The sequence below is a fragment of the Siphateles boraxobius genome, unplaced genomic scaffold, assembly GCF_051911475.1.
Source record: "Siphateles boraxobius isolate OS27281-9 unplaced genomic scaffold, OSU_SipBor_1 37, whole genome shotgun sequence".
NCBI lineage: Eukaryota > Metazoa > Chordata > Actinopteri > Cypriniformes > Leuciscidae > Siphateles > Siphateles boraxobius.
Window position 1 is genome coordinate 4406691 of NW_027508997.1, and position 23369 is coordinate 4430059.

At 36.0% G+C, this 23369-nt stretch overlaps 1 protein-coding gene across 5 annotated transcripts; it reads right to left on the minus strand.

The window, feature by feature from the left end:
* Positions 1-23: 23 nt before the first annotated feature.
* On the minus strand, positions 24-21693 carry washc2c (WASH complex subunit 2C). Of its 5 annotated transcripts, none has more exons than XM_077197133.1 (32): positions 21510-21693; positions 20088-20227; positions 19822-19986; positions 19328-19396; positions 19024-19197; positions 18375-18468; positions 18224-18285; positions 17949-18002; positions 17315-17416; positions 17137-17221; positions 16951-17016; positions 16386-16507; positions 16210-16279; positions 15560-15610; positions 15261-15419; positions 15014-15180; positions 14833-14940; positions 13495-13593; positions 11289-11384; positions 11094-11195; positions 10677-10846; positions 10480-10594; positions 7582-7797; positions 7229-7435; positions 7008-7130; positions 6825-6923; positions 6050-6118; positions 5495-5551; positions 4594-4812; positions 3270-3845; positions 2988-3162; positions 24-657 (listed from the first exon to the last, which is right to left on the minus strand). In XM_077197133.1, exons 2-32 carry the CDS (start codon positions 20214-20216, stop codon positions 509-511), a joined length of 4149 nt encoding a protein of 1382 aa, XP_077053248.1. In that variant the 5' UTR covers positions 20217-20227; positions 21510-21693; the 3' UTR covers positions 24-508. The 5 variants fall into 5 exon arrangements, with proteins under 5 accessions (XP_077053248.1, XP_077053249.1, XP_077053250.1 ...); XM_077197134.1 differs by having other exon boundaries at positions 21557-21689; XM_077197135.1 differs by lacking the exon at positions 5495-5551.
* Between the last annotated feature and the right edge of the window lie 1676 nt (positions 21694-23369).

The window sequence follows — 23369 nt, forward strand, 5'->3', positions numbered from 1 at the left end:
ATTCCAGCACTCACACTCAAGTGTACGTTTCATAAAATATATTTTCTTTAGTTTCCAAAAATCATTTCACATGCAACACAAGAAAACTTTAGCTCAAGTTATAAAAACATATACAACAAAAGCACTTATGTTGGCGCAAAGGCTTGGAGTTATGGCACCACATTTGAAAATTTAACCATACAGTTGACAATATCAGAGGAATGTCTTTTACACCTAACCAGACAATTCTCATGTTTAAAGTGCTAATAAAAGACACGTTAACCGTTGCAGATGTCAATGCCATTTGATGACCGCTACATAATTTACCAATCAGATGACTTCACAGTTGGCATTAGAGGTAAAAACACTTAGAATCTTCTTTTTTCTGTATACATATATATATTTTTTGTTGTTGTAAAAGTTACCAATTAGAGTTTACATTATTAACAACAGTGTTAGATTACATCTACCTTCATTTAGGCCATAAACTTCGCTACAGAGTTAAACAAACAGCTGTTATGAAGGAGACTCAGTTTCCCCCAAACGCATTCAGGGGATCGTCGAATATATTCTGGCCTGTTTCCACAGTTGAGACGGGATCCTGGGCGGGCTGACTCTTCTTAGACTTGGAGGACGGCTTTACCGTTGGTTTCGTCGTCCCAGTCGAGAAGATATCATCTGTGAGATGAGAGCAGGAAGCAGATACCAGTAAACATTTTTAAGAGTGTCTTTATTATTTAAAGTTGAGCATTTTTACCTTAAATTAAAATGACATTGGGTCTGATATATGAAATCATGATTCACTGGCGGTCAAAAGTTTGTGAAAGAAGTAATACTATTTCACAATATTAATATTTGTACTTTATTTTTCATCAAATAAATGCAACCTTGGTGAACATAAGAGACTTCTATCAAAAACAACATTAAAAAGTCTTATTTATTCCAAACTTTTGAATGCCAGTGTATGGGCATGGAAAATTGTGTGTATACAATTTTCCACACATATATCATGAGAAATAATATTGGCGTAAATATGTGCACACCATCCACTCACTCCACTGATGTGAATGAAATAAACAGAATTTTTTAAACTCCCATAAATATAGAACTCTGTTTAACTCCTGTAAAATAACTCAAATTACAGACAGAGAGTAACCCTTACCGTGGTCTTCCCAACATTATGAAAAATACAATTATATTTCATGGATAGAATTTGTGGGAAATGGTAAGATTTGCACATTAAATGTTTTTGAATGTTAGTGGAAAATGCCCAATTGCATTTGCACTGCACAAGTATCTGTTCGGTTTCCAATAAAAATTAACATCCGAAAATATTATTACTCTATAGGCAAAACTGCATACATTTGGTTTAAAACAAATAAAAATATTTTGCAAACTGGAATAAATGAGAAATGATTTTGCAGTTTCTCTGAAAAGTTGACAATTTTGTCTTTTGTTTTATGGATATTTAAATATTTTTATACTAAAACAAGACAAGGATACTATATACATTTTTGCAATGTAATATGACAACAAAGAATATTAACAGTCCATCATCTCATGCAATCTCATATTTTCCTAGAGTCTTGTACAGTTAAACACAGTACTATCAAATGGATGGGAATATGTATATGGAAATGATATGCAGATAAGGTTATGCATAGTAAAATTTGCCATTGTAAGCTCCATGTATGAATATTTTGGGTGGGAGAAATGCTCCGATCAGGGTGCAAACTACGGGGGAGCTAGGGGGAGCTCGGCTCCCCTTAAAGGTGCTCAAAGCGATGTCACGCGTTTTTTTAGGCCAAAACATTTTTTGTCACATGCAATAAACATCTCCTCACTATCCGCTAGCTGCCTGTCCCCTGAACACACTGTAAAAAAACACGGTCTCTGCAGACACCCCAGGCTCCACAAACGGCAACAAAAAAAACTGGGCTTACCCGCACCACGAAACGTAATAAACTGTTGCATACAAAAACCGATAAGAAGGGTTTGGGGGTGCGGTTTGGGGGTTAGTGCGCGGATGAGGAGGAGGGAGGGTCTAGCTAGCCTCCGTTTTGTTTGACAATACTTTAAACGTCAACAAGAAGTGATGTCACCCGACATCGCTTAGAGCACCTTTAATAAGACATGGGCTCCCCTGAAAACGTGATTCGTGAAATTTTGTGGGTGGGAGTTTTTTTCAGTTTTGTGTAATGTGCTCATCTTGGAGTATTATGTGTAAAATAGCAAAAATATCATTAATTCATGCATGACGGCGATTTAAACCTAATTCACTTCAATAAAGATAACTATACATGCTATTGTTGTCATGAGCATTAAGGTGTGGTGGCGCTGCGGTGCAAATTCCAATCATGTTTAGTACGTTAACTCAAAGATTCGTGGAATAAATATAAACGTTGGAGGCCATTGATCTGTGCGCAAAGTCCTTGAAATCCATTCTGTGTTAAGGTAAGGCATGTTATTCCCAATTATGTGTTGTGGCTGGGTTGTTATAGGTCTGCGTGACTCTCGATGTCTTAAGCCTAATTGAACGGAGGAATTATGGTATTCTTCTGTGGCCTGATGAGTAATTTAACCCTTGTTCAAGTGAACTCAAAGACAGCCTATTTATAGACTATTTGTGGATGGCTGTTTGCTGTTTGACATCAATTTGTGTCGATAAAATATAATAGGATGAATCCTGTATATAGTGTTTGCATAGTGCATACACTTGTAGCTGTTATGTAATTTGGAAGTCCTTGAAATGACTGGGTTTCATAGTGCAGAGCCGCGCATTCTGCGTTCTGTCTAAAAGCCGCTTCAGTCCTCGGACGAACACAACCCCCACCCAAGCCCCCCCACCCCCCAAAAATAAAAAAGTGGGCTCCCCCAAAGGACACTGTATGGTTCAAACACTGGCTGGGATGTATGGTTTGACATATCTGAAAACTTTTAGGATAAAATCTATGCAAAGATTTATACATGAGGCCTCTGGTAAGAATCACAGTGAAGAGATAACTAACCCATGTCATCATCGAATATAGATTTTGCCTCCACTTTCTTCTTTGCTTTCTTCTCCTTTGGCTTTGTGGCACCAGTCAAGTCAGCAAAAATATCAACATTTTCATCAAACAAACTTGCATCCAAAGACACTTCCTTAGGCTTCTTCTGGCCCTTGAGGGGTTCTTTCACTTCATCCTGTAAACATTTAAGGTCAATAGAGAAGCAAAAATCAGTCATACCACTCCCAACTACCACAATTGATTTATAATACCAAACTAAATGAAAGACTGTGTGATATTTACCTGCAAAATGTCTGGTTTTGCAGGGCTGGCCTCTGTTTTGGAGTTTTTACTATCTGTAATTTTAACCTTTCCAGCTCCAAAAATATCATCATCATCATCTAGGAAGGACATGTGCTTGGCTTTCTGGACAGGCTTCGATTTCACTGTGGCAAAAAGATCATCCTCATGGCTGTCAAAAATAGACAAGGCCTGGTCTTTCTTTGAGGTTATGACGGCCTCCGTCTTAGTGGCTTTCTTTTGGCCCTCCTCAGGGGTCTTTTCTTTGTGTTTAGAGGAGGGAACAGGCTTTGTGGCAAAGAGATCATCGGATTCAAACAGATCGTCTGCAGAATCAAGAAATCTCTTTGGCCTGACTGCTTCATCTGGGCTCTTGGCTGCAGCGGGGATGCTGACGGGTAAAGTGAGCGCTGTGGGTCGCACCGAAACGGGGTTAAAGGTAGGGAGTGAAGCAGCCATAACTGGTTCATTAGCTTGTGAAGAGGTGCTCTCCCCAACAGCTTCCTCAGAGTGCTGTGCTGAAAGATGTCTTGCTGCCCTTGTTTGCGGCCGCCGTCGCACTGCCCCTTTAGTCCGACCCTGCGAAAGAAAAAAAGCCACTGAATGGGCACTCTACCAAAAACAGCAGTTTTCATCACAATGGCACACAACTAGGGCTGCACAAAATTGAAATAAAATCGTTATCGCGATATGGCTTAGAGCAATTGTCAAATAGCACAGGCTGCGATTTAATTCATTTCATATGCAATCCGTTTCAGAGTGAATTGCGGAATTTACACACCTAATATCATGAGCTGCATGAGTGTAAATGAACACACAGTACCGAGCTTCACTCTGAAACCGGCAGCGCATATTTCTATTTTCCAGCAACCCTTCAAAATCCAATGCTCAATGGGTTACCTTTTGTAAAATTAACATAAATATTAGCATTGTAATTTTACAGTAAAATAATTTAATTATAAATTAATAAATAAATGATCCAAAATCATTTGAAAAGAAAAAATGTTGACTGTACAATATTGTTATTATAATATATTTATTATTTAGTTTAATATTTTTATTTTTTAAAATAAATCACAATAAAACCATAATCATTTTATATTATTTTTAGTCATTAAATTGGCAAAAACAGTGGGAATGTGGCCTGTGAAAACTACAGATATATCATTATTTGTCCCCTATTGTATCAATTTAGTTAGTATTACATTCTGGTACCGTACCAATGGCAAAATTGTGATATCGAGCCAACTGTGCAACCCTACACACACAACCAATTTTTCATGCCACCTATCAAAGTGTAAAACATACATACTGCAGTCTTACCCACCTTGTTAGCATTCTGCAGCGTGCTGACCTGAGCAGGCGAGTCAAAGCTCACACCTCCCTCACTGGAGGTCTGATGATCAAAGATAGTATCGGTAGCTGGCAGCGGCCTGGCAGCTGCAGGGAGGGAGGCGGGTGCCAGGCCAGGGATTACGCTGACAGCTCCTGGAATCCGAGGCACTGCGCCTGGCAAAAGGCTGGCAGGGTTGACAGCTAAGCTAGCCTGAAAGAAACAAGACATGTTTTTTCAAATCTGTAACCAAACTAATGAATACAAAAAATGCCCTTTACTCATATGCCAAGATCAGAGAGGAACTGGTCTGTATTATTTTAGATGTACACTAGATTTGCATTTCCTGAAGCACATAGAAGTGCTTGCAAGGCAGCAACAGAATAGTGTTAAAAAATCCACATTTTAGGTCTGTGTAAATAAGCCAACATGGCTTTAAATTGTTAAATTGTTGCAAGAAAGAAATACAATTAAATACAATGCAAATATTAGGACGATGTCATCAATGTTGGTAACAAGGAAAGTATCAATTTAGTGCTGCCTTGCAAATACAGTACTGTAAACAACAGATTGACAAAGTGCAGCATCTAGTTTTCCTATTGGTGCAGTAATGATGTACAGCATCGGCATAGAGCGAAACAATGTTATGGCAAAGCTGCAAATGTTCTGGTATACCTGAATGAGTGAAAATGTTAACAGGCAAAAATATATGGTGTGCAGAAATTTTAAACAGATAAAGGCATAGGTGAGTCGTGAAACAGCCCAATGAAAAGCAAGATCATGCTAGGATATCAAGTAAAAAAACACAGAATATAGAAATACAGAAAACACTGTTTTAACAATGAGAGAAATGGAGCATAAAAAAGTATAGAGATTTTATTTTCAAAAACGTTACTTGAAGTTCTCCAATCCTTGAGGAAGTTTTTTTAGATTTTAGAGGGCTTGTAGGGACCTGTGCAATTAAATAATATCAATTACATTTATGTCAACCATTAAAAACCAAAAACACTTATAGGTTCTGGGGGTCTCCCAAAATATGTTTTATATGTGGTAAATATATAAAATAAAATAAAAAAGTATTCTATTACTCAAGACGCAATTAATTCTAAATATAATTATATATAAATCATGAATAAAAAAAGATAAATGACTCAAAATAAAATAAAAAACATTTATTTTATATATATATATATATATATATATATATATATATATATATATATAATATATTACATTTCTATTCGCTACATATAAACATAATGGTTTTCGCATAAATGTTCTGTTGCTGAATAAAGATAAATTAAAAAACATTTATTTAATATATATGTATACATATAATATATTACATTTCTATTCGCTACATATAAACATAATGTTTTTCGCATAAATGTTCTGTTGCTGAATAAAGATGAATTAAAAAACATCACAGCAGATTTATTTCTCTGCATACCTTGCTTGATGTCAGTGTTGATTTGTCCGTTTCGTTCGTTTTAGGCTTGCTGGGCTTCTCTGGTACTTTCTGTATGTGGATTATATTGTAGAATCATTTATGAAGTATTACCATTTACATACAAAAAAGAAAAACTTTTTATGTTTTTTCTTTTCTTTCCTTCATCGGAATGGTACGAAACAAAAAACACACAAAAGAATCATGGGCATGATTCGAAAAGCTTAAATGCCCCCGAAAAATATAGTCACACAAGTTTGGTATACTGCGCCCAAAAAAATCTTTTTGAATGCTCATTTTTTGTAATATCAACCTCAAATTTTAACACAACTTGTTTTCTCGCATTTTTAAAGTAAAACATGTTTTAGAACATACAGTATATATTTCATGTAAAAATGTAAAATAGTATTTTTATGCATTTTTCAATAACAATAATAAACTTAAACTTCTATAACTTTTTTAAGTTCAGCAATAATCTGACAAGTATCTTCATTTAAAAAAAAATTTAAATGAAGATGCTTCATGGACAGATTAAGCGTTCATGACAGATTAAGTTTCAGGTCTATGCTCAAAATGGTTAACAGGTACTAAATGGATTACAACTACTGCATAAATATAATTTAGTACCATAAAATTCCCTAAAAATACAAATTATTAAATAAAAACATTGTCAAAATAAAATTTAGTACATAAAAATTAAAATAAAAAAATTAACAATTTTGACTGCCACACTATGAGCACCAGAGGGTTTAATGTACAAGTTAGGGAAAAACAGTACCGGTGGAGCTTTAGGCTTTGCTGTACCGAAGAGGTCATCCTCATCCTCATCGCCAAACATTATGGGGTCAACAGGTTTCACAGAGCGCTGAGATGACACCTGTGAAATGAAAATGCCTCCATCACTAAGAAACCACCGTCTCACCATAAAGTGGCAAAGTCTATGGGAAGTCTAAAAGCTTACAGCTGGTTTAGGAGATGTGGCAAAGAGATCTACATCAGGATCGTTGTCTCTCTGTTGCGTGTGACTGAAAAGGAGTTCCTCATCTTGGAACACACCTGTGCTCTTCATGTGGGGCCCATGATCCTGAGATCACAAGCGAAATCAATTAAATAACATTAAATAACCTACTTTAAGTTCCATTCAAATTCACACCTCACAGCGCTGAATCTAAAACAGCTAACCTTTAGTGCATTCTTTTCTGTTGATTTATATGTTTTAGGGGCAGGAACTATTTCATCTGTGTTCATATCTTCATCATCATCATCGTCATCATCAAAAAGACTCAGTGCTGTTTTCTTGGCCTTGGTCCCCTTACTCTCCATGGGTGGTGGACCCTCCTTTTGCAGCTCGTCACCATCAGCAATATCCTCTTGATTCTTAGTCTGTTTCTGTGGAAGAGACAATCTTCAGTTCTGTGACCCTTTTTTGTGAGCATAATAGGTGTAAATATATTAATTATTATTTTATGCTATTTATCTTTATTTTGTTAATTGTATATAATATATTTACATAAATAATAAAACATTTTACTCACTTTACTTGCATCTTGCTTGTCTCCTAATACATCGATCCCACCAAAAAGGCTTACTGCTCCAACCGGCTTCTTCTTAATCTCAGTGCTGTCGTCAGAGGACAGAATAGATTCCACAGGCTTCTTCTCCACAGACGACTTCTCTGCTATCTTGTCTTTAGCTACATTGGGCACAATTTCCTCCTCCGTAGATTCAAACAGAGAGGGAACACCAGAAGTCTGGAACACAGAGCAATTCTCAGCAACTAACTAATGACAAGGCAAATAAAATCTTTTATTTTAAAGGGAATCAATCCTTTTATTCAGCAAGGATGCATTAAACTGAGTGAAAGACATTTATAATGTTATAAAAGATTTTTATTTCAAATAAATGCTGTTCTCTTGAAACTTCTATTCATCAAAATCTTGACAACAAATGCACCATGGTTTCCACAAAAGTATTAAAGGCGCTGCATGTAAGAATTTTCATTTATTATTTGCTTTTTTATTGCCAATGTGTGTACAAGCTTGTAATGAAACTTAAAAAACGAGACCTTCCCCGATGACCTTGGTTTTCTATGAAAGCCTGTAAACGAATTTTAATGTGAAGGATTCGGGCCGGTTTCGCAGGGAAAATCAATAGGATTTACACGAACTTCCGAAAAACTCTCTTCCGTTCAATGGCACTGACACATAAAATTAAAGCTTATACAATGTTCAGCCATTCTGTACTGTAATGTCAATGTGTCAAGCAAAGAAAGGAGATTTATTCAAACTATCCACCTTTTTCCTGGTTGGCGAATTTACCCATGATTCATAGCGGGTTTGAACCGGAAGCCGGTTGTCCTTTTCCGGTTCGAAGCTTTATGAAGATTTAGCGCCGCTTGCTCAGAACGCCGCAGTGATGTGCTGGTTAGAAAATATGTGAAATAAGTAGGGCTGGCCCTGCCCGTGATGAAGTTGGGTTGGAAGTTATGTATACTATATGGGAGAGAATGCTAAACCATAATGAGCGTTTTCGTAATATATTGCCTATTCAGCATCTCAACGCACGCATAAGCTTGCCACAAAAAAACCCGGCAAAAGTAATGATTATGCATTAAACATTTGAATTGTTTATTAATAACTAGTGTTTTCTGTAAGTGTCGACTGCAAAGATAAATTTGATGATAATGACTCGCCATCTTCGCAGTAGTGAACGCACCTATAGAGAGAAATGCACACTTCATACGAATTAAGCAGAGTAGCCCATTTCTGCTCGTTTTTAATTATTTTGTTTAAAAGTACACATTTAAAGCTTTCTATAGATATACTTATGTATGTGAGGCAAGTAACTTATACGCTGAGTTTCGTTGATTAATAAGACGCGCTCCAGTTCACGCGCCCACGCCTCCGTGTCCTGTATATCTACTATTTGTGCTTCTTATTTATTATTCCAGGCAATTTGTTGATAAAACATTGATAAAAATGAAGATACAATTTATAATAAACGAAATTCACTTTAAAGAAAGGCTTTCTACAAAACAAAACTTGATAAGTGGTCAAAATCATGTCTGAGCCATTCAAAATGTTTTCCGATATATTGGGCATCTTATGATCATATCTGACTCATCTTATGCGGTTCCCTTTTCATATAATCAACATAGATTAAATACATTTTAAAAAAACATTATATTGTGAAACTTAAATATAAAACGTATGTTTAGTTTTTTTTTGTTTAACTTATATTTTAAGCGTCACACTGCTCCGCTTTGCTCACGTGCTCTGGTGTGTAGCCTATAGCCTTTACATGCATGTGTGCGTGATGTGGTGGAGGGGTGCGATTCTCGAATATTAATTGCATAATACCCAGCGATCTTCGAATATTATTTTTGCTTGAAATGCCCATCCCTACTGGTAACGTATTACACCTTTTTCGTTGGATGCTTCAGTTTTAGCGCAGCTAACCAAAAACGTCTACTCTCTGGTATTGAATGTAGCTGATACGAACCGGACATTGGCATTCTCTCCTTTTTATCTTATGCTCAAAGCACCCAGTTTCTAAAAAGTTTTTTATCTTCTTTGAATTGTTAAAACAACCAACAACAGCACATGTAGAGCCTGAACTCATTCTCTCACTGCTAATACAGTACGAACCGGAAGTAGGCAACCGGAGTAAGTCGTCGTCATGGCGGCGCCCATTGTTTAGAGCAGAATAAGGTGTCACAGAGCCAGTCTCAAATATACTTTATAATCAAACATCATAACAGTGTCATTTTAATTACCTCATCTGTCGACATGATGCCGGTGAATTGTAAAGCTGGTGCAAATATATATCCACATCATTATGATCAGATGCTTTCTTAACTGCTTTTGTTATTGAGAGGAAAGCTTGTAGCTTGTATTAACATATTCATATAATGTCGCTCTCAGCAGCGTCGGGATGTCCGTTAACAGAATATTGTTGCAAAGGTTTCCAACTTCTTTTTACTTGTAAGCAAAGGACGAAAAAGAATCTCACTGTGAGTATATCGGGGGCCTTGAATTACAGTCTCTTGTATGTTACGTGTGCACGAGTGCGAGGACAAGCAACAAGTTGCGGGCTGCAGTTCACTTAACGGCCACCAGTGTCGCTAAAAACAAGGGTTTCTGAATTCTAGATAATAGCCTATTTAAGCAGCACAACTGTTTTCAATATTGATAATAATATTTAATGTTTCATATATATATTAATATTTTAAATATTAAACATTAACATTTTTATATTTAAAATATTTAAATATAAAACAGTTATTTTAAACTGTAAAAAATATTTCACAATATTACTGTTTTTATGAGATTTTTGATCGAATAAATGCAACCTTGGTGAGTATAAGAGACTTCTTTCCCAAAAAAAGCATAAACGGCAGCTCCAAAAGTATTTGGACACTTAAGCCAACTTACCTTCGGTTGAGAAGGAGTTTTATTTGCAGGTGTTTTGAAGCCAAAAAGAGGTTCTTTGTCCTCATCATCATCTTCATCCTCGAACAGGAGAGAGATTCTCTGAGATGATTTGATACTGCGAGGACAAAAAATAAACTTTAAAGCATAATGATTTAGTGTTTCTCTTACTGCTTTAGTATGTTCACTGCTCCACAAACCTCGACTCATTAGTGGCTGAAAACAGATCATCATCATCACCACCAAATAGGCCATCTTTTTGTGGTGCTTTGACACTGGGTAGCCTGGAGGGGGCGCTAACGCTTGACTTCATTCCGCTGGGCTTCACTTCTGGGCTTTCTTTGTTGGGCTTAGAGCTCATCCAATGATCCTGATATAGAAAAATATTGCAAATATTTTGCCTTGCAAATGTAAAAAAAAAAACTAAAGCAAATATTGTGCTATGTCGTGATATCCACATGCATCATAAGAAAAACTGACAAGATAAAACAGAATGAACAAATAAAAATGACAACTTTGTATAATTTCTTTCTGATGGCGTTTTCAACATTTACTGTATTTTACAATTCTACTGACTCTTTTGTAATTGTTTTACTGGTGCTAAAACTCAAAAATACCTCATCATCGCTGAAGAGTGAACTGGATAGAGGTTTCTTGGTTGGTAGAGATGTTTTTTTGACCTGAACTGACTTGGACTTTGGTGTCGATGAAAAAAGGTCCTAAAAGATCAAAACATACTTGTTGAAAACCAGTCGAATATATTGAGATTTCCCCACAATCTATCACTTTAAACTAAACTTGCTTAACATCACCTCCTCTTCTTCATCATCAAATAATGAGAGCGCAGCATTACTGGGCTTGTTCTGAGTGGTAGGCTTTGATTTACTTGTAGTCTCACTTGGGAATATCTTAAAAAAAAACAGATCAGCAAATACATCAGTGACAAGTATCTGGAGTCAGTTTATAATCAAGGTTGGGTGATAAAACAAAAACAAATATTTTTAAAAGGTATAAATCTTGATGTTTATCTAACATTAGTACCCTAAAACATCCGTCATCAATTTTATTAATCATTTTTATTAAACACATTGATTCACTTAAATCAACACTGATTTGAACTTATCACATTTACCGTTGTTCGGCGAAAATCCAATCATTTAATCAATTCGCATGGGGTACAAGTTGGACATGCGACCGCGCTGGACCAACAGAAAGCTGCTTGCTTTAAAAGTGACTTCTGTGTGAGCAGTGCTTCATACATCGCTAATTGAAAATAGACAATGGATCTTTTTTATTTTTTTTGCTTTTGAGAAAAGCATTTAGATTAATAATATGTAAATATGTGCATATATAGGTGTTTACCAGCCAGACACCTTTGGCAAGCTGTTTTAGGTCCTGTTAACACCTGGTCACTTCATGCGTTTTACTAATCGGAAAGCGATCAGATTTTTTTAAATCGTTCCATTTACAATTAGCCACATAAATGTTTCTCCGCAAAACAAATATAAATCCGATCTTCAATTCTCGTGTAATATGCTAAATTAACATCAGTTCACATCAACAAAAATCAACATCAAAAAACCTAAATCAAAGATGGCAGAGAGAAAGATAATTTAGTCTCATTACTTTTAATGAATATGATTTTGTGTTGAGCTTCAGGATGCGATGGTGAACTTTCAGTTTTTATTTGTGGCAGTTTTGGCTTGCTGAAGAGATACTCATCTACTCATCTGCGGTGAAATATATTGCAGTAGTGCTGTCATATGGAGCCAGAAATCTATAAGATGCATGTTAATTTTTTAAAAAAAATTACTATTCTGGGAATAAAATTTTCACATCTCGCTTCAACAAACAGATGCATTTACATTTGTTCAGTTTCAGTGGTTGAGTGGTTTGAGCGGTTAGATTTAAATCCGCCTTGAAAGTGTTTCGGAGGGCATTTAAACCTGTTTTTTTTTTCACGATCAGATGGCTATCCGATCACAGAAAACACATGGGGACAGGTATAAACTGGCCCTTAAATTCCAGAAACAAACTTAATAATAATAATAATTAATAATTTGTTACATTTATATATCACTTTTCTGGGTACTCAAACCGCTTTACATGGAAGTGGGGAATCTCCTCAACCACCACCAATGAGCAGCATCCACCTGGATGATGCGACGGCAGCTATATTGCGCCAGAACGCCCACCACACACCAGCTTACTGGTGGAGAGGAGACAGTGATGAAGCCAATCAGTATATAGGGATGATTAGGAGGCCATGATGGACAAAGGCCACTGGGTAAATTTGGCCAGGATGCCGGGGTTATACCCCTACTCTTTTTTCGAAGGATATCCTTGGGTTTCTAATAATCACAGAGAGTCAGGACCTCGGTTTAACGTCTCATCCGAAGGACGGGAAAATTTCAAAGAAAGAACTTTTAAAAAAAATTCGAAATGATTTCACACCAGTTCGTTCTTTGATTTCGAACTATATCGGGGCCTTTAGATTTACTAATATCCTATAATATAGCAATAAAGTAATACAAAATTGCTGTAATATTCACATTGTTGCTTAATTTTATATCACCAGCTAAATCATTGCAAAAAAAAGGTACTATTAAATATGACCCAGCACTAATTGTAATACATCAGAAAACTGCGAATAGACTGTGGCGAGCAGGACGAGGGCTGTGAGAAAACGGCTTGAGGCCGGTGGTTTGAGCGATACCTGTGCGACGCACCGGTCCTGTGTCTCTCACGGAGGAGCGGAACCGTAAAGGAGGAGCGACGACAGCGAAGAGCGAGAGAGGACAGGCCTGGACTTGTGTTTGTTTTATTATATGTGTAAATATATTATAAAGTAACTTTACTATAAAGTAAAAGACAGCAGCCCCTCACGGACGACTGCTGTATTTTTTTATTTTATTATTAAATTGTGCGTTGAACGTTCGCCTGTTGCCGCCTCCTTCTTCCCACAATATGTATGACTCTAGTATGACTATGTATGATGACTATAGAAAAGTGATGTACTTGTGAGTCTTCTTCGTCTGAGAACAGACTCTTGCTAAGTGCTTTCTCTGATGCTCCCAGAATAAGTGAAGATTTGACTGCTTCAGGTGGAGGTCCACTCTGAAAAAAACAAAAACAATAATCGTTCAATGTAAAAAAATGAAAAACTTTAACACAGCAGACACTATTGCAACTAGAGAGTAAGGGAGTGTTCACAAGTGACAGGTTTGGAAAAGCTGCCTCCTTGCAGCAGATCTTGGTTTGTGTGCAACAGTGCAACTTCCTGCCGCTGTTTTGACTGCTTTGCACATTTTCTAAGCTCTTTGTGAGTTCTCAGCTCTTTGTGAGTTCACGTACACAAATCGCAAAATATACGTTTTTATTAGGGGTGTAACGGTTCACAAAATTCACGGTTCGGTTCGATACGATACAGTGGTGTCACGGTTCGGTACATTTTCGATACAGCAAAAAGAAATAAATGCCAGAGAAATTTCCTATTTATTAAAAGAAAAATTATTTTTAAATAAGTGTGAGTTTTCCTACATCTTGAAACTTTTAGTTTTATAAATGGGGGTAATCTTTGAAGGATGAACAAATAATGTTTTGGTCATCACATTAAAAATAACATTTAAATATGGTGCTGGAAAAAGATGTGTGATGTACTTGAAAGCATTTTACTATTTCTGCCAAACTTCCATGGTTACATGTTAGTGTTACTACATTAAATCCATGGTGAATGTTGCTGATCTGTGGACTTAAAACCTATAACTAGTTCATTCATGGAACAATGTTTCTCCTGGTTTCCATATCAGCGCAGTTTGATCCGTTAATAACGGAGAAATTTGAATGCTTCTCACTAGATCTCGCAGCAATGTTATTACTTCAGTGGCAAATTAAAATGCTTTGTTTACTGTATTTCTTTGCGCTGAAGAAGCGCAAAGTGTCGCTTGATCAAGATCGGCTCCCGCTTGGTCCAAACTGATAAACGGACCGTGAAGCACAAAATAATGAGTAGCGCAGTTTTGTTCCGCTTTCATTAGGTTTGCCATTTGATGTTGCGCAACGTTGTGGTGGTCAAGCCAGCGCGGATTTTGGTCGGCAGGAAAAATGGTCCAACGAATCGTTCGGTTTGTAATGTGTACTGATTACCGAACCGAAAGCCTCATACCGAACGGTTCAATACGAATACATCGTATCGTTACACCCCTAGTTTTTATATATATCTTTAGGTCTGGATTTAAAAATGACGGTGTGAATGCCAAGCCAACCAGGACTCAATGTATCCATTTCTTTTTTGGTCCGGACCAAAAAGAACCACACTACAAGTGTGAACACCCTAAGAGAGAAAGAGTTTTCTACCTCTTCAGATTTGGTGGACTCTTCACTGGTGGAAGGCCGGCGTTTCTTCAGACCCTCCAGTATATTTTTAGTGCCGGGCCCGAACATTGAAATGGCTCCAGCAGGACGCTGCAAGCAAGCACAATCAATATAGAAGCAGTAACAACAACCATAATAAAATGATGATGATTGACAAGCAGACCTTTTTCTCTGGAGGACGGGTCTCCTCCTCCCCCTCGACTCTTTTTTCCTGCAGGGGAGGAGCTGCACTGGCTTTCTCAGAGTATATAGCTCTGTCTTCGTCATCATTCTCCTCATCAGCTTCCCCAAACAGGTCTACTGTTTTCTTTGGCATTTTCTTCTCTAGTCCTAATCACAAAGATACGCATTTAAATTCCCCCAAAACAACAGTAATTTTTCATACTGCAGGGCAAATGTGAGAGGTTTACCAGGGGTGGATTTGTTATGTGTCTTTCCACTGAAGAAGTCATCATCATCGTCATCACCACCATTATCATCATCATCATCAAAGAGCCCACCCCCGACTGAGGCACGTTTTGGAGCTGCCTGCACTTTGGGCTTCACTGGACTCTGACTGTGTTTGCTCTCTATAGAATCATTTGGTGAGCCAAACAGTTTGTTTTCCGAGGGTGAGAGGGGCATGAAAATACTTTCTCAATAGTAGCTACAGCAAACTTTTATGCAAAACAATTTGCGAGTATGCAAATTGAATGCAGTTAATGCTTACCAGGAAAGATGGAGACAGCGCCAGTGGGGATTTTCTTAGTTTTAAGGGGCTCTGTAAAAGCAAATGAAAAAGATAAGATTACTATTAGGTAAATGAGTTGTCAACACAGTGGGTTTCAGAAGGTACACAAGACAGGTCGTGAGAAAAAGATAACACACAGTCAGCCAGTCATTATAGAAAAACAAGATCCTTACACAAAGCTTGTCAAATGACTATTTACAAAATACATTAATAAATAGAAATCAATTTACATTTTGTATTATTTAATTAATTTTTTTGTGAGAAGAAAGAGATTGCGGAGTGAAAGCAGGAATTCAGTTGGGAGAAACAATGGATCATTATACAAAAATAGAATAGGTGTCTGGTATGGGTCACCAGAAAGGTCTGGCATTTCACAGAAAGATTGAGTTATGATATTTTAATTAAAAATTACAAAGTCAAATCCGTTTTTTTTAAGAAATAAAACAATAACATGCATTTAGAAAACAGAATGAATTTTCATTTCATGCCAACTTCAAAAATGTAATCCCAGTACTGCTATTATGTTTCTTTAAAAGTCATCAGACAAACAAAGAAAATACTATATGGTCATAAGTCTGAGAGATCAAGTTGGACTATCCAACATTTGACTTTAAATTAGTAAGTCTCACCTGTTGCCTGGGTCACGGTCTTTTCCTTTTCCACTGGCTCGTTTTTGGGTGCATCAGAAAACAGATCTCCCTAAGGAACAAAGCATATGAAATTACTTTCAAAGATTGCAACCATGTCTTCTAGTTACATTTGTATGATTTTGTATGTTGACTACATTAATATTGATCTAACCAACCTCATCGTCATCATCAAACAGGCCTTTGCCTCCACTAAAGAGACCACCCTTCCCACCGAATGGAGAATATTCCTCATCTTCCATTTTTGGTGGTTTGAACATCTCATCTTGATCATCTTCCACTGTAATTACATATGCATAAAATATATGGCATTATTTTACTAGATATATCCTACAGGATTCGACCATTTTTCAAAGAAACTATGGTACATTATGCCAGAAACTTCGAAAAATTTGTGTAGTTGTTTTGAATAAAACAATACAAATATAATTTGATGATTCATGACTGTTTATATTGTACACTACCGTAAAAAAAAAAAAGTTTGGGGTCATTAAAATCATTAAGGATGCATGACATTTTTGCCATGACAAGGGAAAAAAATTGCATTTTAAAACTATTTTAAATTGTAAAAATATTTCCGAACATTACTGTATTTTTAATCAAATAAATCAGCTTTGGTAAGCATAGGAAATATGCTACCGACCCCAGACTTTTAAACGGTGGTCTACAGAGTGCAAAATACAGCAGAATGATCTGATAAACATGTTATGAAGTCACTCATACCCTGAGGTTTTGGCTCTTTCTTTGTTTTACTCTTCTTCTGAGTGATAGATGGGCCTGATGATAATGCTTGAGAACAGACAAGTACATGCACACAAATAAACGTGAGAAAAAAAATAAACTGAATGTAAAGATAGAAATGTGGTAAATAATAACACAGTCAAATCTATATGTTCTATGTGACCATACATGTGCGATCTGCATCTGGCTTATGTGGAGTCTCTCCCTTGATTCTGGCTGCTAGTTCATCAGCAAAGGATGGTAGACCAGTGTCCTGAAAGACAGGAAATTGAAGTTCTAGTTTAGTGTGCACATTTTTACTAATCTGCTTGGCATGTCTGAGGTGCTCAGAAAATGCAAAGCTAACCTTTCTGAGTTCATCTTCCTCCTTATCAGACCCTCCAAATATGTCAGAACCTTCATCTTCATTCTCTTCATCAGCATCATCATAACTAGCAACGGATGGTTTCTATGGGATGAATTACAGAATTACAGCATTCTATAGATTGATTGCTGGATGTAAAATAAAGCTTTTTATGGAAAAAAAGCCCATGGGACAATTTAAATATATAAGCATTAATAATAAGCATACATATTTAATTAAAAAAACAAATATAATTTTTAAATCTAAATCTTGAGTTGTAGAAAACTTTTAAGGAATATGCTATTTAGAAATGTCCTGGTCGATGTTAATTTATATTTACCTTTCACGTTTAAATGAAATCTTTTTTTTTTATTATTATTAGAGCATAATTGGATGATTAAACCCCTTTTAAAAGCTAAAGTAAATCTGACAATAGGTTGTTTTTGTTTTATAACTCGTGTTGTTTTAAATGTGGCATTCCATATCTATAAAAAATAATTACCGCTGCTGTGAAAGCATCTGCATAAATATATTTCACATATATCCTTTACCTAATGCATTACATCCTAATATAGTGTAAATCCCTTACCTGTAAATAAACCATCAGAATAGTAGAAAAAAAATTTGCAAGCCTTACTTTCTTGAAGTTGCCATGGACTTCCTCATCCTGGTCAGAATATTCATCCGAGTGCTTTTGGAATAGAATCCAAATCGAGGATTACATATAAATATATATGTATGTATTTATTTATGTAATGTTGTCAAAATATTTGGTTCTAATGTTTTTGAAAATGGAATATTTTTTCAATAAATAAAATATGTTAAGAAAATGTATCTCAGCCAATATTCATTAAATGCCAATGTTGCAATTCATGTAAATATATATGAACTATATGCATTATCCTCTCTCACCTCATCACTTTCTTCAATATCACTCTCAATGATGCTGTCTCTGTCACTACAGACAGACATTTCTAAAAAAAAACACAGCAAACAAAAGAAGTTAAGGGCAACATACAACAACAACAATAAACTACTAAAGATTATGAATGGGAAATGTCACCATCACTGGATAGATCTCCCAGGCCAACATCCTCCTGATCCATAAAGGCTTGGGACCCAATCAAGTATGGCAAAGGCCTGTCCACATACAGGTCCTACCAATAAAATACATTTAGGCTAAAAACCTTAAAATCACCATGAAATCAAAAGTGACCATTACATTTTTGTATGGAATACTGCATTAATTATTATATATTATTTATCAGTGCACACCACAATTTTTTTTTTTATTAATGTACCCTTGGAAAGTTTAATTAAATGAACTTCCCCTCCCTCTTGCAGAGACATCTCCTCTTCTCTGATGGTGTGTTTATTTGCGCATGGGCGGGAACAACAAGTCACTCACTCACATGAGATCACAGAACAATAGCAAACCACAACCATCCAATCAATTCCAGATAGACAAATTCAAGTCCGACACTACATTTTTACTTATTTGAGAAGCCGTTTCACTCAGCTATACGTCACAATTGGGAAGAAAAGACAACTTCCGTTTCATGCCAACTTTAAGACTGGTGAAGACTGAAGTTGCTCTTTCAAAGTGAGTCTTTGGGAATTTTTTTTAGCGCATTAACATCACTAATCCAAACACCACTAATTGTGGTAATATTAATCAAGTAAGTGCTCAATGGCTCTAAGGAAACAATTACCTTTGCTTCCAAAATGGGCTCAACTTTTTCCAGAGCCTCCTCATCCTCGGAGTCCGAGTTTCCTGCTTTAATGTCGAGCTGTTCGAAAGCAGATTCCAGGACTTTCAGGCCATAGTTGACAGCCTCTTGGACTTTGGGAATAAGTTCTGCTTCCTTCTGTTCCCTTGTCTTCTCCTTTACATGTGTATGAAATGGTAGGAATACTTGAAAACATTGTCAGAGAAGTTTTCAAAATAATACATAATATGAAATCATAGCAATGGTCCACAGCAGAAATAACCAGAAAAATGTCCCCAAACAGTACCTGTTCAGGCTGTCTCTCCATGGTTTCTGGCTTTGGTCCAGTGTCTTCCACCTCTTCATCATAAACCCTCTGAGTAAAAAAAAAAAAGATAAAAAACCAGGGTTTGTGTGTGCTTAAACTCTTATTGTTCTTTATCAAATTTCACAATCTCACCCTCTGAGTAAAAAAATAAATAAATATATATATATATATATATATATATATATATATAAACAGGGTTTGTGTGTGCTTAAACTCTTATTTTTCTTTATCACATTTCACAATCTCACTGACATGAGTTAAGAAAAATGCTGAATAAAGAATTCACAGTTGGGCCATTTTGAGTCTCAAGGGAGGAACACTAGAAATGTATAACTGTCATAAGCTGACAAACTCCCACATATTCTCTCAAGACAAGTGTGAAATTTCAGTTTGTGAAACTTGAACTACCTTGCTTTCCATCCACATTCAAAATGAATTCTCATTTAGCTAAAATCATGAAAAAATGTACATACATTTTCAATGAACTGTGTGTTGGACAGCATTAGGAAGTCATTAAACACTGTATGTAGACGGCTGTCTGTGGCTTTAGTGTCCCGGATAAGACCGTCCAACTGCTTCTCAATCTCATGTGTCTTGGACAGCATCCTTTGAGAGAAGTCTTGCAGAAAAAGAAATAACTGCAGAGATACAAACAAACATTCACTCTAAACCATCTGTACAACATGGCAGCAAGCACAAACAATATGAATATGAAAAATGAATGCATTCCACTCCATACCCCTGAATCTGCAGCCAGTGACCAGTTTGTGCTGGATTTCTGCATCTCTTCCACTGTCCAGGGTCTCTCCCACAGCTGCTCAGCCTCCCCATTATGATTACTGGGGCCATTCTCCATAAAATTAGACATGCTGGTTTAATCTGCAGAAGATCACAAGTTTTACTTGAATATATCTCTGATGTAATGGACATTATGACTTATATTGGACTCATCGCTGTCCCTTGTGAATAAGAAGTGCACATAATGATGTTGGACTATAAATCTTAAAAGAATATCATTAGAAAAAAACATACTTGCAGATTTGAAGATTGGTTTTGTTGTGCTTTAAAGAAGTACAATTCTTTTTGATGACTAACATACACTTACACTTGTTAACTAACATTAAATCTTGTGTAAAATTTACATTTACATTTATTCATTTAGCTGACGCTTTTATTCAAAGCAACTTACAATTGCTATATATGTCAGAGGTCGCACGCCACTGGAGCAACTAGGGGTTAAGTGTCTTGCTCAGGGACACATTGGTGTCTCACAGTGGCTTCGAACCCGGGTCTCTTACACCAAAGGCATGTGTCTTATCCATTGCGCCATCACCACCCAATTATAATAAAATACTTTATCATAATTAATTTTAGTGTTATTTGACATTACATACATTTTAAATGTACTAAATTTTAAACGTGTAATTGTAAATATATTTAAAATACATGACAAAAAGTTTTAGCAAAAGTTAAATCAAAGATTAATTAGTTTACCATAAATGCTTGTCATTAAATTCGGCAGTACACTTTAACCATATTTCATATACAATAGAAATAATTATGAAACTACAAATAAAGATGTAGCTACTTAGTCATTACTTCAGCAGGCCAAAAAGCACTCTAAGGTCCCTCAAAGTAAATTTAAAATAAAACACATTTTTTTTGTAAATTGCATGCAATTAGGTGTCCTAAGTAAGTATTCTTTTCAAGTATATTATTTCCATAATAAGTACTTTTTTTAATTATGCTAAAGTGGACTTCTTTTTCACAAGGGGTGAAATTAATTAATTATTATTTATTTAAAGCTAAACATTTTTATATTTATCTAACAAGTAATATAACGTTACAGTGTAAAGTAAAAAACATACTTATCTCTCACATTAACGTACAATTCTGAGGAATCTTTCAGAAGTCAAAACGTTATAACTGTGTCAATGAAAAATCAGCGTACAGAAGCGACAATCTCGTCCTTCTTCAAATCTTAAACGGTTAGAAATATAAGTACATACACCTGAATGCACGTTTGATTCTTAATTATCTGTTATTTTGCTGCTTTATGCATTTATATGTGATTGCTCTACATGGTGCTGTCATGCAAGGCTAGCGGCTGTGCTAGCAACTGTCTGAATCTCTGCTGATTACATTTGACGTACTGATTTACCTTATATATGTACTGTGGTAAAATATCTTCTGTAGAGGTTCCTTCACCTCTAAATCTCACAAATCCAGCAGTGAGAGAGTGAGTCAAGGGCAGCTTAACGCTGTCATTCGTCCCATCATCAGTTCAGTGTTTTGAGAGGTCGGCCATGTTCCGTCTGCAGAGAATCAGCTGATTCTAGTCACCTGACAGAGGCGCGCGCACCCATGCTAGAGTCCCTCTGATCTGAGAACAGCTTCTGATGCGCGTGAATTCACCATTGACTGTATAGCGTTTCACAACGAAGCGGACTTAAACTGATCTCAATGCAGCACTTCCTGAAAGCAGGAAAACATGCCGTTTTTAACGGCTTATCATGAGTGGGGGAATGTAATCTTATGATAAAAATAGAAGCATAAAACATACTGTGTGGAAAAGTCTTGTAAACCATAAAATGTCAAAATTTTCTAGAGAAAGGGCTGATTCTGAATCAATAAAATCTTAATTGTGAATGCAAACCCTGCTGGAGGTGATTGTTAGCTGTTTGACTATTTATGTTGCAAAACACAACTTCAAAATGTCACTGATTTTTTTGTTGGGAACATCCAATCCTGTGGATTATCTTTGAGTCTTACTCCCTCATAAAAACTACAGGGTTGCACAGATGTTGTCCAATACTTGTTCCCATCAGTGCTCTAAGAACTTCCCTTTTTTGGTCACCCCCTGTCTTGACCACTCTTGGGTCACTCCTGAAGAGATGACTGCAAGGAGATGACACACACTTTTGAATCAACATGCACCAATGCTAAATTTCCAAATATTGTAATCATTATGTTCACAACTTGAATAGTAACAATGAGCACATTGTTTCTGCCTTAAATTAATACATTGATAGCTGAAACTGAAAGTGATTTGTACTTGGTACTTTGTACTTGTACTGAATGTACTTGGACACAGTCACCTCCGATAACAGTTCACTGTAAATTGTAATGTAGACACATGCATTTTCTGTAAAGCTTATTTAAAACTATTGTGCAAAAGCGCTATACAAATAAATGTGAATTGAATTGAAATAAATTGGGTCCTGAAAGGGTCCTTTGTTACAATACGGATATATGATGCTACTGGACATGATAAGCCTACTTAGGCTATTTATTTACAAGTATGAATACAAACCTGGTGCTGAATTCTATCTTTAATATGCAAAATACGGAACCAATAAATTCTGCAATAACCTCCTGCAATTGCTAAATACTGAAATGGTTTGTAGACTGCTCCGGAGGTAAAATGTGCAAATGCTAATGGAACAATTAAAAGAAAATATAAATCAAAGTGGGATTTTTTTTCTCTTCTCAGTAACCAAACTGAAGTAAATAACTTTAAGAAAAACTAAAAAAGGAAATTAATCCTAGTGACCTGATATAATTTGGCTTTAATACATAACCAGTGACAACATGACAAAACTATATTGTAAAATAAACTGCCCATTTATTCACAGAAGACAATTTATCCAGACTCATCAAAGTGTATATGTCTCACTGTATCATCTTTTATCCAATTGAGTATTAACTAATAGACATTTATGACCTTGAAAGTAAACAATCAATCTTAAAATAAAAAATGATACAATTAATATGGGTTACACTTTATTTTAATGTGTCCTTGTTACACTGTAATTAAGTACTGAGTAATTTTAAGTAACGTACTTACTATAGGGTTAGGATTAGGGTTTTGTTTGGTTTAGGGTTAATTGCATGTAATTATACATAATTAATAGTTATTACTATAGTAAGTACACGTAACATATGACACTAAAACAATGACACAAAAATAAAGTGTTACCTTAATCTGTTACACACAATTTTCAAACAAACAAGCTGTTTT